Genomic DNA, 17,664 nt, shown 5'->3' with positions numbered 1-17,664 from the left:
GTGACGTTTGTTTACGGTGGGAGAGCAAAGATGGCGGCGCGGTGGAGCAGCGAGAATGTGGTGGTGGAGTTCAGAGACGCGCAGGTATTTTAGAGTTTTCTTCATGATTGTTGAGAGTTAAACTACAGGTGCACTGCAGCAAATGGAGCCACAGGCTTCAGAATAAATGCAATTAACATAACTGAGCTGAGTTTGGGGTACAGACAGCTTTCTGCTCAGTACACTCTGTCTTCTTACGCATTATTATTCTAAAAGTGCACTGGTGACAGTAATCCTGAATATTGCACAAGCACATTTAATGAGGTTGGTAATGACAAGATAGTTTGAACAAAACTAACATAACAAGTATCTGCCACTAATACATTTAAGAATCAAGTAAAGTCAGTAATCACAAAGCAAAACTTTACATCACACTAAGTGCCACCCATTAAAGTTTATGAAATATTTGACCTCTCAACCAGCCACCAGGCCTAGGTCAAGATTCAATCTGGCAAAAAAAAAGGTCTAAAAAGGGTCTAAAATAGACCTAATTTGACCTAATGATGTTGAAAAGGGCATAAACCATGTCAAAACCAGAAAATGTAATCTAGTTTGATTGCATTACTTTTTTCAAACAATTTAAATTTTAAACTGAAGATGACCCCAAACTACAACCTTAAGAAAAACATGGGTTATAAGGAACAGATACAAGATTTACTGTATCTTCCCAGAGCTGTTCCTTTTTGTTCATATATATAAAAGTCTTCATAACACATTTTAATCATGGATTGTCTTCTTTTTAGGCCACCGCCATGTCAGTGGACTGTCTGGGAGAACATGCAGTTCTGTCTGGGTAATTATTGTGACTTGTTATCTCCACGTTTTTATTATTTTTATATTATCGACGTGTTGACTAGTTTAATAATAATAATAAGTAAGCATTGCCTTTTCACGTGACGTTTTAACCATATGTTCCTAATCTGCGTGACATTGCTGCATTGCTCTTGACATGAACGTTGCTTCTAGCCGCCGGTTCCTGTACATGGTGAACCTTGAGAATCCTTCAGAGAGTCAGAGGAAAATAAGCCGTCAGAGCAAATGGGACGTGGGGACCGTCCAGTGGAACCCGCACAAGTCAGAGGCCCACATCTTTGCTGCTTCGGTCAGAAAACAACACTACAGTTCAAGTTGGATAAATGATCAGCTGGTTATGTGTTATTATTGTGGTGTAATTTTATCCAGAGTAACCAACGTGTTGACCTGTACTCATGGAGAGATGGATGTGGACAGGTGCACACCTCTTTACAGGGACACACACGAGTCATCAGGTAATAGACTTATTTCTCTGTTTCTAGTCACTTTCCTATAGTTTTGAATCTTCTCTGGTGACTATTCTTAGGGCCATGATGGTAGTTTAAGTAATGCTCCTCCTGTTTACTGTGAAGTCCTTCTTCTTATGCCCTACGTAACGAGCAACAGCTTTCCTTCCCTCTGGATCTGTACCACAGGACCAAATACCCTCTTCTTTAATGCTTTAAAGAGTTTGGAGTCCTTGCGTTGTTTATCTGCATTATAACAACATTATATCCTCTTCTTTTGTTTTGTAGCGACTTGGACTGGTCGTGGTTTGAACCGGAGTTGTTGGTCACTAGCTCAGTCGACACTTACATCTACATTTGGGACACACGGTGAGCCAGAGTTACGCACGTTTACTAGAATATTGTTAGATCGCTGTTTTTTCTTGTTTTTTGGATCTACATTGTTGGCAATGTCGTTCATTTCATTGATTTTTTTTTTAAAGAGACACTCGAAAACCAACTACGGCCTTGTCGGCAGTCGGTAAGTCAGTGTGTTTTCATGTCATCACCAATAAAAAACGCAATACCTCGATGAAAATTGACAAATGAATCCTCTTTTAGCTGGAGCTTCTCAGGTGAAATGGAATCGAAAGAATCCGTGTTATTTAGCCTCAAGTCACGATGGAGACGTTCGCATCTGGGACAAGCGGGTATGAGCTTTTACGGTCAAAGTAGTTGCTCTAAAACAATACTTCCAAATAAAATCTTTACTTAACTTCAAGGGGATTGCACGATTTTCATTTTGTTTCCAGAAACCGAACACAGCGATGGAGTACGTCGCCGCTCATTTATCCAAGATCCACGGCCTCGACTGGCACCCGGACAACGAGTTTATCTTCGCCACGTCCAGCCAAGACAATTCAGTCAGAGTGAGAAAAACGTTAACTAATAATGACCATTGCACAGTAACTCGGTTTCAAAGTTAAAGTACGTGCTTGTTTGTGTGTTTCTTATTGGAACAGTTTTGGGATTACCGACAGCCGAGGAAGTACCTGAACATTTTGTCCTGCCAGGTCCCAGTGTGGAAAGCAAGATACACAGTAAGTATGGGAATTTACTACATAATGTTGGACATTTTTTGTTAAAAACACAGACAGGGACAAAGAAAGTAGTTTCTCTTGTGCAGACAACTTTCTTATTGAGAAAGAAATGAGTGTAAAACCTTTGAATATGATTGAAGATTGTTAAAGGAGGGTATTATGTAAAATCATCTTTGTGATGTTGCAATGCTTCTTTGAGCTCGGATCAGGAAGTGAAACTACTGGATATTTATTTCGGCTGTTTTTGCTCAATTTTGCATTTTGTAACCATCAAAGTGTAAAACAGTGATAAAGATGTGACTGACATTTTTACCAAATATCTGGAAAAAGTATGATAACCCCCCCTTAACAAAAAAAGTATGGAAAGATGCTCTGCACCAGACTTTAGCTGATGGAGCTCATTTTCATCTGCGGTCACACTATAGCGCTCTCATGAAAAAACAAATATTTACATGATACAATGTGAGATAAATGCATTTGCAGCCTTGTTTATATGTTATTGCCAAGAAAATACTAAGCATTTTTCCAGCTAATTTCCAGTTTTTATACTGGGTTAGGATTAATCAAATTACCATAAAATAAATTAGAATGACCCGTGTGTGCTCTGCTTTTTGGGTAACTACCATGTTATTTAACTTTTAGATTAATTCTATGATATTCCTGTGTTGTAAAGTGAATTGCTAACCTTTTCCAGACCAGAACCAAAATGATAAAATGCCAAAAAAAAGGATGGGATTGTTTTAGAAGTTCTAACAGTTTGCCTTTCCTCCCCAGCCTTTCTCTAACGGCCTGGTAACGGTGATGGTGCCTCAGCTGCGGCGAGAGAACAGCCTCCTCTTGTGGAGCACTCTGGAATTAAACAATCCGGTCCACGCTTTTGTGGGACACGACGACGTGGTGCTGGAGTTTCAGTGGAGGCCCCAGAAAGAAGGTAGAGACGCTAAAAACAAGTCTGTCTACATTTTAATCGGATTCAAAGAAAAGGAATTGTGAAAGGAATTGTGTGTTTGTGTGTGTGTAGGGTCTAAGGACTGTCAGCTGGTCACATGGTCCAGAGATCAGAGTTTGAGGATTTGGAGAGTGGACCCACAACTTCAGAGGGTAAAGTGCAGATATCTGACATGTAATGATGAAAGTCTCTTATGAATCCTTCCTCCAGTGTGTCCTGTAGCTCCGTGTTTCCCAAGTCCTTGGAAGTAAATTTTCATCTAGAAGCAGAAAACAGAACAGTAATGTGTGGGAGATCTGTAAGTTTACAATATCGGATTAATCTCTAATGTTAAGAAACGTGTGAAAAATGAGAAATAATTTGGGGATAAAATGGGAGAAATTGCATTTAAAAAAGGGTAAAAATAAGGAAACATTTTTTGAGGGGGGGAAAAATTGTGGAAAATGTTTGTGTGTGTGGGGATAGTATTTGTTGTTAAACTTGAGGGGAAACAATTGGGAAAACGAGAAAGAAATTTGGGAGCAATAGGGAAAAACAATTCAAAATTTGAATCTGAAGATAGAAGATTTTTTTTTCAGTACCTGCTTTCAATACTTAGATTTTATCGATGCCGGTAGTACCTAAACTTACCCAGCCCTGCTTTTAAAGGTACACTGCGTAACATTTTGGACTACTTTTTGCCAGTAATACAAAACATGCCAGTTCGACACAAAAAATCCAATTGCTGCAGTGGATAATCAAAGATGGATTTGGATGAGGGCTTAACCTGTTTAAATCTCAAATTCTGCTGACTTTGCTTAACATCTCCATGGAAATGAGCTGGAGACGTACCCACTCCTGGTAAAGTTACAGTCATGTCTTAGTAGAGCTGAGCCGCTCACAGCAAAAGCTCATGTTTGTTTGTACATTTATGAGGTATTTTTCAATGATGAAAATAAATGCTTGTATTTCATTTTTATTTTGGGGGGGAAATTCTACGCGGTGTGCCTTTAAGTAATTGCTTTCTAAATAAACTGCAACACCCTGAGGTAGGGGGTACACAGACGACCACTGAATGGTCCAAGGAGTCCACGAGACCAAAAAGGTTGGGAACCACTGCTGTAACTCACCATTTAATATCAATGACTTGAATTTGTTACTTGAACAAAAGCACAGATACTATTGGTCACATATTACCCCACAATTTTAAATGAAAGCATGGAAGTATTGAAAGTAGAATGTACAAATGTGTTACAGATGTGTTGGAAAAATAACCTGTTGTAAAGTGACTTGAGTGCTTGGCCACCTCTGCTTAATAATGATCATGCATTTTACTTATATGACACTACATGTCCTCTTCTTGCTTGTAGCTCTGTGTGAGTGACGTGGACGACCTGATGGAGGGCATGTCTCTCTCGGTGGAGACAGAGAAACCGCTGATGTCTCCGGAGCCTGGAGCCCACCTCAGCAGCGGGACCATCCCAGAGAGCGCTCACGGTGAGGTCACATCACACGTCGGGGGACATTAGCCCAGTCGATGGCGTTGTCTTTTTGATTGTCTGTTTTCTTTACCTGTCTCTTCTCTCAGACCGGGACGTCCCGATGTCCTCTGCGTCTCGACTGGACTCGGCGGCAGTGGGCGCGGGGCTGCCCCAAACTCTACAGCAAGAGTTCTCTCTGGTCAATCTGCAAATCAGGAACGTCAATGTAGAGGTGAGACAGATTATCAGCATCAATTAGCTTAATTATATACTGTACTTAAAAGTGATAGTCTGGAAGTGTAAATGTATTACTTTAACTTTTATAAAATGTGCAACATCGACCTGGCCTTGCATATTGATGAAAAGTAAGTAATAATAGTTGACCAATGAGACAAGCGTTCCTGTGATCCAGCCTGTCAGGTCCAATCAGGAGGAAGGGGGAGGAGCTTTCTGATTAAAGAGGGGCGGAATTTGATTGTTTACTTTTAGATATCACTCTATCTCTCCTCACTTTGAAAAACTTACAGACTATCACTTTAATATATGGAGACTTCCACTGTCACACCTGACTTTGAAGTCTGGCATCGTTGCAGTTGCACCGTGGTCACACTCTCCCATCATCAATGCAGGATCATAGAGTACAAGTATTGCAACACTGGATCTTTTCACACTACAGAAGCTTATTGAAAGAATGCCACAGCAAATACGTGTGACCTTTTTGTGTAGTGACGTTCTTGGTGCGGCGGTAGTGTATTTGAGCCCATGTTTGCTTAGTTATCTAGCTTTAATCAGGGTTAATTGTGCCAATTGTGCACTTTGAACCTTTTATATGTTTGAATGAGAGGTCATCATGGCGCCTTTACTTTCCATCACAGTGGTATCTGGGACGCTCCAGGATCAACTGTTTGGAAGGTTTTCTCTGCTGACGGAGTCTCCCACCAGAAAACCTACAAAACAATTGATCCTGGAGCGTTGTAGAGACCACTGTGATCGAAAGTAAAGGCACCATGATGACCACTCACAGCCGCTCGGTCACTACAAGGTCAAATATGCACATCAGAGATAAGATAAGCCTTTATTGATCTCACAATGGAGAAATTCACTAGCAAAACTAAACTAAATAGCATTTAATTTGATTCCAATTGGCCGTTTAATCTACATTTTTGGAACATAATGACATTGCTGAACAATTTTTACTACATAAGTTGCAGTTTTGCCTGAATTTACAAATTGTACACACTATTTACGCAAAATAATGTGTGCAATTTGTAAATTCTCTTTAGAACAATAACAGTCAACTGTGCCATTATGCCACAGCTCTGAACTCTTGCTTTTTATTTTGTATCACAGACTTTCTGAAGCAGACATTTGGACTTGTTGATGGGTTTCAATCACATGACTTTTTGAGAACTTTTAACCATCTGCTGTCAGTTATATGTCCGTCTCCTTCCTTTGGACCAACTTCATCCTTTTCTCTCCCCCAGATGGATGCGGTGAACTGCAGTTGCGTGGTCTCCGCTCACTTCGGGACTCATCAGGTGAATTTAATCGTGAAGTTTCCAGCACAGTATCCCAACAACGCCGCGCCGACTTTCCAATTCGTCCAGCCGACCAACATCCCCTCCTCCATGAAGACCAAGATTCACAAGGTAACGCGCATGAGACACTTTCTCTTTTGGATGTTTGGAAAATAATGTCAGATGTGTGGAGGTTGAGTATGCGGGTAGAAGAGTCTGAGGTTAGAGCAGCCGGGAAACAGGCCGAGAGGCAGTGAAGTTGTTTGGTGTGAGAACAGAGGATGGCGAGGATTAATAATGACTCTTTTTCTCAGACTCTCACGGACACATCCCTACAGAAGGTGAAGAGGAACCAGAACTGTTTGGAGCCGTGTATCAGGCAGCTGGTCTCCTGTTTGGAGTCCGACATGGTGAGAAAGCAACACAATACAACTCACATAACGTGATGATATTCTCACGCAAACTACCTTTATTTAATTAGGTCGTATTTTTAGCTCTAACTGATCATGTAATTTATCAAACAATATTGAAGTTGTTGTTGTTGTAGCAGCACAGCAATGAGACAGAGACATTAAATCTCCAAAAAAAAGTGTTTCATTGGCCACAAACAAACATATATAGGTAAAAAGAGGCCAAATTAATGTAACTTTACAAAAACACAGTGTCAAAAGGAAAAAAAACGCAAAAAAACAACTTGATCAAACGAGACATAACGCAACTTACCTGTATGCTATAGTGAATTTAAAGGGACTCTACGGAGTTTAAAAATGTGAAACGTATGTATTTCCTCCCCCTACATGTTCCAGCCATGTCCTAATGTGTAGAATGAGCCCAGACCTGTTCACCACAACTGCCTCTAAAATCCTGCACTGTCACTCAAAAAGGTGTTACTTCGGTCTGAAGTATGGATTAACTTGCACCAGCACCGTCCATCTTTGTTCCAGAAGACTACTCTCAATATTCTCTCAGTATCATAAACAAACCTTTGTGAATTGAATTTCAGCATCAATTACCCTGTTTACCCTGAAGTGTGATTTTATTATGTCCAAATAATGGTGGTATTTCAGAAGGGTTGAGTAGCCTTTGATTAAAACTAGTGTTGGATCATTTAGGAACTGTATCTGAGCAAAATGTTTTCTTTATGTTGTATATATATATATATATTTTGTCACAGGAGGATGGCACTCCCCCATTCGTCCCTCCGGCTCTACAGGTGTTTCCTCGAGTGACCAACACCTACGGCTCCTACCAGGTCACACAACACATTCCGGCCTGAATCTGCAAAGAACAAACAGTCACATTTTAAAAACCTCTCGTCATTTCCAGGACGCCAACATCCCGTTCCCGCGGACGTCAGGCGCTCGTTTCTGTGGCACTGGGTGTTTGGTCTATTTCACTCGACCGATCACAATGCACCGCTCTGCTCCGACCACGGAACCCACCCCCAGGTACCACCCCCCCCCCCAAAGTACTCAGAGGTGGTATATTTTGAGGATCTGTTCTCTACTAGTATTTGTGTTGAGAAGTTTTACTCCACTACATTTGAACGTTGAGTATAATACTTATGTGGTGTTACGAATAATGCAATGTAAAGCGTCTTTGAGTGTCCAGAAATATATATATAAAACCAATGCATCATTATTATTATTTATTATTATTACTTAAAGGGGGGGGTATTATGCAAACACATCATGTTATTATGTCATTCCCTCATTAAAAACATGCCTGAAGTGTTGCCTTGGCACATTCACGTATTTTTGAGTAATCTGTAAAAACTCTGATGGCGGCCATTTTAGGGATAGGTTTGCCTGATTCCTCCTAGGAACGCCCCCACCTCCTGGAGACGCCTCCGAGCTTTTGTCACCAGCCGAGTAACCAACCACTGCTCCTCAGCAGAACCCCCTCCCCACTGATGCCACAGACAGAGGGTGGAGGGGGCGTGTCGGAAAGAGTCAGAGGTTCTTAAAGAGACAGAGGCCTATTTCAAGACATTCACTACAGCCATTTTGAGAGAGCAATTTTATACAAGGCAGTTATTTTAATTTACTGCATTTACAGACCAACAGAAGGTTTGGTCATCATTGTAGTGTGATATAGACTGGTGCTATGTGATTGAAAAAAGCATAATACCTCCTCTTTAACACTTCCCTACATTTATATACAAAGCCTCCTAAGTAAATGTAATTGTTTTGTTCATTTTAAAAGCCTAATAATGCACACGCTATGAACAGTAGGTGGAACTGTGCAGATCCCATTCTGAAGGAATCATACTTGTTGTTGCAGATCTCTGTCCGCGCTGTCGGCTTACCACAGCAGTGTCCTGACTCCGATGAAGATGCGCTCCGAGTCCCAGAGGCTCTACAGCAGCAGCCCCACGCGCTCCGACAAGGAGACCGTGTCCATCTCCTCCTTCTACTACAAGGAACGGGTAAAAGCATAAATGCTACACATGCTCTGATGCCTCTGGTCAAGTGTGAGGGCGACTCGGACAAGTATTTGTCTATGTTTAACATGTTTGATGTTGGTGACTTGGTTTTTACAAATGGTTTTGCGGATTAAACCAAAGGCTGGAAGTTGTGGTCAGTGGTGGAATGAAACGTACATGTACAGTATTTGTGATAATCGTAATTGGTAACCCCCTATTAGCCCGCAGTTGCATTTTACCAACAACAAAATAACCTGTTGCCATGAGGTTTATTCAGTTGTAGTAGGGCAATTTGAAGTCACACTGTGTAACGTTTCACCCAATGAAGTGAAATACAAGCACCCGTCTTAGTACAGATATTTTTATGGTTGAAAAAATACCTTTAAAAGATGAACAATCTAAGACCTGGCTGTATCTTTACTGGGACCGGGACGTCTCCAGCTCGTCTCCATGGAGATTTTGACAAAAGGCAGCCATATATGAGAATCAAATAGAATCTAAATCCATTTTTTGATTTCCCGCTGCATTTTCTGTGTTAAGTCGGTCATTAAGAGCATGTTTTGTGTTGCTGGCAACAGTCTAATCTAAAATGTTGCGCAGTGTGCCTTTAAAAACAAACTTCTTCTTTTTTTTTTGACTAAGGCAGCCAACACATCAGGGCCAAAGATGTGAAGTCCCATCATTAACTTATTCAAATTATAGCGTCTGACTTTACCATCTGATAATCATTTTCAAAGCATTGGCCGTCTAAGTAGTGAGTTAAGTAAGTGGACTCTTGTTTTCACTGTCCCGAATGATGCCAAAATGAAGGGTTTGCTGCTTAAATATTTACTCACAGTGGAAAAAAGTAAGAGTTTTCAGATACTTCATTATAACGTTACTCAAGTAGAAGTAAAAAGCAACCTACAATTTAAGTACATAAAGTACAATTTCTTCAAAATGTTACTCAAGTACATGTGTAACTAAGTGCTACCCGCCTCTGAAAAACTGTAGTTGAATGTGTTTTTGACCATATTTTTTGTATTTGGTGAACTTAAGCAGTAAATACTGTGGATCAATATTGTCCCTCAAATGTGTTTAATGCTAATTTTAATCCAATTTAATGTTTTTTAATGAATGTGAGCACAATTATATATTTTTGCCAGATTTCTCAGTTCTCTTGAAGTTTTCACCATTTCTGGCCTTTGCTATTGCAAGTTCCTGTAAATTGGAATGGACATTTTAGTCAATAACAAATCATAAACATGTACAGTATCTATAGATGTATAAAGATCTGAGTAATTGATAGAAATGAGCAGGTATTGATGTAAATACTTCATTAACCCAGTGATCTCATGCAGCTCGTTCCACCGCTGGTTGTAGCTTGTTTTGGAGGTTGGTCTTTTACTGATTTCTGTTTAAAAAAAACAAAAAAACTCCTTTTCTGTCTCACTGGTGTTTCCCTGTTGGTCCCTCTCTGTCCAATCACTGCCCTGCGCTGTGTCCCGCCTCCCCCCTCCCCTCTTGTCCAATCAGAAGCTCCCAATCTCTGCGTCCCGTCGCTGGTCTGTCCAAACCCTTCACGATTGGCCGGTACCTTTCTGCTCCTCCTCCACTAAAACACTAAAACCTGTCTCCGTCTAAACTCACTACGGTTCATGTCCTCTTCTAACCGTGTACTCACTCAAACACATCACGGCGACTACACTTATGCGATCTGAATCTTTACGAGAAAGAAAACAAAGACATTCTGTGGAAAGCACTCAAATAGTCTGTTCTTCTATTCTATTCTGGTTTTGTTTCTTTGACTGAAAACAAATATGCGGGGGGGATAGCAACAAATGTGCACGATTTCCATTCTGTGACAACATAATTGGCGATTTTCTCAACAAACATGATTCTATAGACCCTAAAACCAAAGTAACCTGGTTCTATGAATATATGACGTGCCAAAGAAATGCTGTCTGGTCATCAAGAGGCGTGAAGGCTGTGAATCCTGGATGACTGACAGGGGAATGCGGTCGGGGGGATAACAAAATAACTTCATATCTTAGAATAGTGTAGGATAGACTAGCTACAGGGGTGTCAAACTAATTTTGTAAACAGGAGAGTAAACATTTTTTCAATAAATTAATAATACTGAGCAGTGATTTTAAAGGAACAGCCCACCGTTTTTACATACTGAGACATGTTCTTACCTTAGCTTAGACGAGTTCATTTGTACCTGTCTGGTCTTCATGCGTGCCCTCAGCCTCAGAGGCTAAATGCTAACGCCGTCTGTGCTGTGTTTGCGTGACTGAGGGCACGTGTGAAGACCAGACAGGTACAAATGAACTCGTCTAAGCTCAGATAAGAACATATCTCAGTAAAAACGGTGGCCTGTTCCTTTAAAATAGTGCTGATTTAGTGAAAAGCCTGACAGGACTGCAGCCTAATAAATAATCACTACGGCAAACACTTGTATTGTTATTTACAAGCCTGTGTCTCAAAGTGCTACATTGTAGTCGTTAATCGTGTGGTATTATTGTATTCACAGCTGTCCGGGGGCAAGCTGATCATTTACCACATGGCTATAATGTGTTGTTTATGTCCTGATCTGTTATAATGTCAGTGCCCCCTGCTGGACATGTGCGGAACACTTTCAATTGTTGGGTTTTTTTCGGCTGGAGTGAGTCATAACTCTGCACAGCAATGGGATATAGACTGACTTTTTTCTTACAGACTCAGGAATTTTTGCTCTACAAGTCACGGGCCAGATTAAATTAACTCGCGGGCCGGATTCGGGTCGCTGCACGAGTGACGCAGGATGTCTTGAACGCAGAGAGAGTTTAGAAGCTCAAACTGAGGGTTCAAAGTGTGAGCGGAGGCAAATAGCTTGGGCTTTAGTCAGTGTGTTATCATTACTCTTTGCTATTTACAGCAGTGGTTCTCAACTGGTATAGTTTCAAGAACCACCTTCATCATATCAGGACAAGCCATGACTCAGTCTCCTCCTGCGACAGAGTGAAAATCTCGCTGAAAATCTCCATAGACTTAGACTAAACATTAGAATGACTTTGATCTTCTTCTTATTATTATTATTATTATTAGCTACCATTGTTCTTTTACAGTACATTTCAATTGCAGTCCTTCATGCCAACCCCCCCCCAAAAATCAATTGAAACCAATTTAATGCACAAAATAATGACCATGTGATGCTCCGACTATTCAGATAATATAAATGTAGTCTAAACAATCTGTAGCACATTTGTTCTACTAACCACGTTTCAGCAGCTCCAGGTAAGTTCCTGCTCTCAGTACAGAGCATTTTAATGTAATTTTATACTAACCTGTTATTCATCAATGTAATGCTTATTTTGCAGCTAACTAACTGTTCACAGGGCCAGCCACAGTTTCACAAGAGCACAGGTTTGGAAAGAATAAGATTGAATTTTGTGACAGTAAAAGTGAAAACTGCACATATAACAGCCATAGCTTGATGTATCAAAGTCAATGCTTTAAGAATCACCAAATTTTCTAAAAGGGTTTGAACATTTGATTTCAAAGTGTTGTCTGGCCCTGTGAACTTTGACCTATCAGTAATTGTTTTGTTCAGGCCACTTTTAATCAGGTGGCGCTCGTGTCTGGGCTGCGTCTCCCTCCCCTCTCTCTCCCTCTCTCTCCCTCTCTCGTCTCGGCCTCTGTTTTCATCACAGAAATCCCGACGCTTCAAAACCAAACGCGAGGACTTCACCAACCGCCCCATCAAACTGGCCGGGAAGGTCATCATCCAGGACATCTCCTGCCTGCTGCCCGTGCACAAGGCTCTGGGCGAGAGCTACATGTGAGGAATAATGCCTTGAAATGGGATTAGAGGGTTTTGTTTTTAGTGCAGTGGCTCTCAAACTTTTTACACCAAATACCACCTCATAATATAATCTTTGTGACCTTCCATATACCACCACAATCAAAAATAAACAACTTTAACCTTTAATTTGAAAGCTAAGACCTACACAACTCCTCTAAATGGAGCTTTTTCCAAGCGTCACTTTTTTTGCCTTTTTTTCCATCACTTTTCTTGTTGGGTTTTCATCACATTTTTCCCACTTTTTCGATGTTTTTTTTCTCACTTGTGTTTTGCGTTTTTATCACTTTTCTGTTGCTCTTCTTTGGCTCTTTTGTTGCTTTTTTTTGCTCTTTTCTTTTCATCACTTTGCTGTAGCTTTTTTTGTGGCTCTTTTGTTGCATGTCCGTGACACATTTTTATCACTTTTTGCTTTTTCGTCACATTTTTGTTGCTCTTTTGTTGCGTTTTCATCCTTGTTTTCGTCTCATTTTTGTTGCTATTATGACACACTATTTTGAAAGACTTTTTTCAAGGAGCTTTTAGATTTGGGTAAAGCCAAACTGATGGGGGTTAAGAGGTTAAATTGAAGCATAAAGAGAAAATGCCTCTTTCATCAATGTGTTGTGATGCATTTGATTTGTGGAATATGGAAAATGTACCGTTTCCCTTTCTGCTCCCAGTCTAAACATGGATGACATTCAGGAAATGTGCCAGAAGAACGCCACAGCAGCGCTCGCCGTGGGACGCAGAGATGTCGCTAAGGTAAATAACACAGTCAACGGCACTGGCTCAGATCTCTCACAGTTTTATGCCCCTCCTTTGTTTACAGGTGTGGGCTTTAGCGTCTGCAGCCACCGGCCAAGACCTGAGTCCAGATTCAGACCCCGACTCGGAGACGCCCTGGGCACAGCATCCGTTTGGGCGCCACCTGCTGGAGACACTGTGAGCAGCACTTTGATGCACCTTAACTGTTGTGAGGCAGAGAGATCGTTTGAGGTTCTTGATGGCGTGTTCCTCTGCAGACTGGACCACTACAGTCAGATGAGTGATGTGCAGACCTTGGCCATGCTGTGCAGTGTGTTCAGAGCCCAGTCTCTCCCTGTGGACTCCTTTTCTCTGTACCCAGGACACCACACAGGACGCTCTGTCTTCCCTCCGCATTCACGATACGTAAGCCTTAAGTCTTAACCATATGAGCTGCATAAAGGTTTTCAGCTTGTGTGTCAAATATATTGATATCAAGTGAAGCCAAAAAGGACGTTTGATTGTAAGTCTTGTCATTATTATGTCAGTGCTTGAAATAACAGAATTATGAAGGAGACACTGTGACCTGTATTTTGATAATATATAGCATGAAGAAACTGCACTTCTTAGTTGTGGAGAACAGAAGGAGAACAGAAACAGAACTTTCCAAAGTTAATGATCAAGCTCCTCCCCCTCCCTCCTGATTGGCCCTGACAGGCTGGTTCACAGGAAAAGCTCGTCTCATTGGTCAATGCGAGAGGATACTAGACTCTGATTAGTTGCTGAGATCCAGGAAGGAGGAACTTTACAAAAAATAATATTACTACTCACTTTACATCAAAATGCAAGACCAGGTGGACAATTTAGCAAATTTATGAAATTTGTAAAATAGTTAGGGCCCGATCTTGTGTTTCTAAACACGTAACATTAGCGTAACATTTTGAGCTTTGGAGTGCACTTTGAGATCTTGCCACTCCAGACTTAGCGCTTCCTCCAGCCAGACTCGGCGGCCGCAAGGGGAGGTTTGTGGGGTTGTGGGGGTGAACATGTGCTTTTGTTTTGGTCTCGATAACGTATTTACTGCCGAGGGAGTGCCGACCCTCGCCACAGCGGATGAAAACAAGGAAATGAATGTGAGGCTACCATCAGAGAATGGCAGTGCTCAGTGCTGCTCAGTGCTGCTTGTTGCCTCAATCAACCTCTTCTCTTTTGTCGCCCTCTCTGCGCAAGTGCTTGAAGCTTGCGCTGTCCTTGCGCCAGGCACAAGATCTGGCCCTTAGACTTCCAGCTTATCACTTAAATGTCTGGAGACAAAGATGAGTGTTTTTTGTGTGTTTTTTTTATTCAATTTACTGCAGCTTGTCATTACAGGCTGATGCTGTGTGTCCTGAAGTTACACCAGCTCAGAACCACAGTTTTCCTTCATCGTTGTCTCTTGTGCACATTATGTATTTTTCCAGCCGAGTTGCACGTCTGGCAGCTCACTCACCTCTGGCTCCTACTCCAGCAACTCGGACTCAGTTCCCACCAACATCTATAACCCGGGTAAGAAAACAAACCACTTCAAATGATCCACTTAAAATCACTCACAATTATTCATTATTGTATCTTTATGTCCTGCAGCCAGAGACTTGGACCACTTGAATCCTTGGGGCGAGTCCTCCCCAGACGAACATCGCTTCAGTTCCCAAAGTTTTGATCCACGAGAACGAGAACAGGAGCAGCACGACATGAACAAGCGGTCTGTGCCTTTGAAATACGAGACCTGAATTTGTACAGTGGTGGTCCTACATTGTCTTTCCTCATCTCTTCACGCAGGCTGCTGGATCCCTCGAACACGCTGCAGTTTGACGAGTTCAAAAAGTGCTATGGGGAAATCCTGCACCGCTGGGGCCTGAGAGAGAAGAGAGCAGACGTGCTGAAGTTCGCCTCCTGTCCGCCTGAACCACACAGAGGCATCGGTGAGTCGGCCACATCAGTGCTTCTGTTTCAAACCAGGGAAAGTGCATTCTAACCTGGCAAATAACAAATAACATTAGCACAGTAATATCAATCTGGAGGCTCCCGTTTAATTCGTCCGTTAAGAGAAAGGACTTTTAGCAGAGCTTTTTCTACTGATTGGCTCGAAGGCGATAGATTGATCCAATCACCTTCTGTAAATTGTAAAAGTTGGCATTTATAAAAAGACAGTGCATCTAATCATACAGCATCAAGAACTGCCAGGTTAGTTTTAATTAGCATTACTGTGACAGTGACCATGAAAGCGATGAAATGCAATGCAAACAAAATTATCATGTATTGGGCCTTTAAAAGCATACTTTATTTTCTTACAAACCCACTTTCTGTCTGAAAATCACAGTTTGAATTTAAAACATGGCATCAGAGACACTAAGGACATGCACATGTGACTTATCTGCCATGAATTTTCCCTCCTCCTCCAGAGTTCGGCGTGTACTGCTGCCACTGCCGGAGCCAGGCGCGCGGGACCCAGTGTGCAGTTTGCAAGCGGCTGACGTTCCAGTGCGCTGTGTGTCACGTGGCGGTGCGCGGGTCGTCCAACTTCTGCCTAAGCTGTGGCCACGGCGGCCACACCAGCCACATGCTCGAGTGGTTCAGGGGCCAAGACGAGTGCCCCGCGGGGTGCGGCTGCCACTGTCTGCTGCAGAGCACGTACTGACCCTCAGGGGGCAGCGGCCAGGACTAAACCAAGAGCGGGGTTTACAACCAGGATTCATCACTTCATCATTGACTACTGGCTCTACGGACCGTGACTTCAGAGTGAATTCTTTGGAGGCCGCTGCTCTTCCGCTTTTGTTATTTCCCCATCTGGGATTAGCGAGGTCTTGCGCAAATCAACAGATAGTCTCCGATATATCTCCGAGGTAATACCATTATCTAAGTATATTTATATGAAAAACAGGCAGATACTTTTTTGAGCAGGCTTGTTCAAATCATGGTGCGGCTTTTATTTTTATTTAGTGTTAACTATTAGCTTCAACATACAAAAAACACCAGTAAAGCCTTTAGTCCCAACGTGAGGTTTGTTGTCCTTATACAATTGAAAATCTCATAGATCAGATGTTACTCCCGATGAAGCTACCAGCTATTAAGACTCTGGTCCTTCCCACCACCACGCTTGTGTGGCTCAGCTGCGAGTCTTGCCCAGATGCCCCCCTGTTTGCCCCTCGTTTGGTTTTGTGATGCCTCCACTGTGCTGCAGGTGTTGGGGGCTCTTGGTGCCTCTTCAGGGTTTCAGAAGAAAACGCTGCACAAAGACCTTTAGATCATAACATGTGGTTTGTGGCGATCCATCAGTAACTTACTGCCTGCTATTTCATCTTGAGCTATTTATTTTTTCAATTGGACGAGGTGCTGCTGATCCCTTGGATGAGAGAGGAAGAGCAGCAGCTATTCATAAGCCATACTGTAGTAGTGGTTCATGAACTTCCAACACCATGTAAGAAAATGTTTGGCTTTCCAAATGCAACTGGATCTAAACCGAGTCTATCACAGGACAAAACTAGGGCCAAACTCCGCCTTAAATAGGACTCAAGCAGGAGGGAAGTATTAATGTAGGGCAATGCAAAATGGAATAAATAAAAAAAAAAACTGTGCAACACTATAGTCTTGATTCTGGACTATACTAATAATATAACTAATAAAATCGGCTAATGGGTCTGGGGTGAGAGAAGTCTGACCGTAACGGCTTAGACTCCGTCTGACCTGGCCGTGGATCAACGGAAATGAAGAAGAGACTTGGATTTGTATTGTGCTCCTAAAGTTGGCCATTCACTCACTTCACAAACTCCGATGATAAACTAACAGCTGCTAATGTGTGCCAACAGCCCTCTTACCATCACAATAATCACCCACACATCACATTCACACCGGCCAGAGCTGGGATTGAACTTGCAACTTTCCAGTTATAAGATCACTCTTCCACTTTAACCTTCATTTTGTTTAAAAAGTACGACATTTAAGGTCACTTTTTGATACATAAATCCAATGCAATAACGTCCACTGCCTTTTACACTTGAAACAGATCAACTTTTACACGACTGCACTGCTGCATTAACGTGTCAATAAACACCTCACCACAATGTATTGTGCACTGATATGGACATTTCAAATCATTGAACTCCTAGAGTTTAAGTGGTATTTGAAATTTGTTATAATTTCTCACCAACTCTATGCCTCTAACTTTTGAATTTGCCAAATAAAATGTGGATCTGGTTTTGATTCAACTAACTACTTAAATTGCCTAATTTGAATGATTTTAATTGAAGGGACACAAAAAAGACTGGTTTAGATGTGGAAAACTTGAATGTAAAATATACTTTGTGAATAATAATCTGTTTGTGACTGTACAAAGTTACTTTACAATCAT

General features: G+C 41.7%; 1 protein-coding gene across 3 annotated transcripts; it reads left to right on the top strand.

The window, feature by feature from the left end:
* The first annotated feature begins 24 nt into the window (after positions 1-24).
* On the top strand, positions 25-16,134 carry wdr59 (WD repeat domain 59). 3 transcript variants are annotated; one of them, XM_079555271.1, is made up of 27 exons: positions 25-84; positions 783-832; positions 1,006-1,141; positions 1,222-1,307; positions 1,587-1,667; positions 1,781-1,818; positions 1,899-1,987; positions 2,090-2,206; positions 2,300-2,377; positions 3,152-3,308; positions 3,399-3,478; positions 4,676-4,802; positions 4,894-5,018; positions 6,271-6,435; positions 6,618-6,713; positions 7,478-7,555; positions 7,630-7,751; positions 8,587-8,731; positions 10,247-10,300; positions 12,403-12,530; positions 13,214-13,295; positions 13,363-13,475; positions 13,556-13,703; positions 14,738-14,822; positions 14,901-15,018; positions 15,096-15,238; positions 15,719-16,134. In XM_079555271.1, exons 1-27 carry the CDS (start codon positions 31-33, stop codon positions 15,952-15,954), a joined length of 2,931 nt encoding a protein of 976 aa, XP_079411397.1. In that variant the 5' UTR covers positions 25-30; the 3' UTR covers positions 15,955-16,134. The 3 variants fall into 3 exon arrangements, with proteins under 3 accessions (XP_079411397.1, XP_079411396.1, XP_079411398.1); XM_079555270.1 differs by having other exon boundaries at positions 10,244-10,300; XM_079555272.1 differs by lacking the exon at positions 10,247-10,300.
* The last annotated feature ends 1,530 nt before the right edge of the window (positions 16,135-17,664 follow it).

This window comes from Gobius niger, assembly GCF_951799975.1.
Source record: "Gobius niger genome assembly, chromosome: 4".
Taxonomy (NCBI): Eukaryota; Metazoa; Chordata; class Actinopteri; order Gobiiformes; family Gobiidae; genus Gobius; species Gobius niger.
Note: the sequence above shows the minus strand (reverse complement) of the source record. Positions and strands in the feature narration are given on the sequence as shown.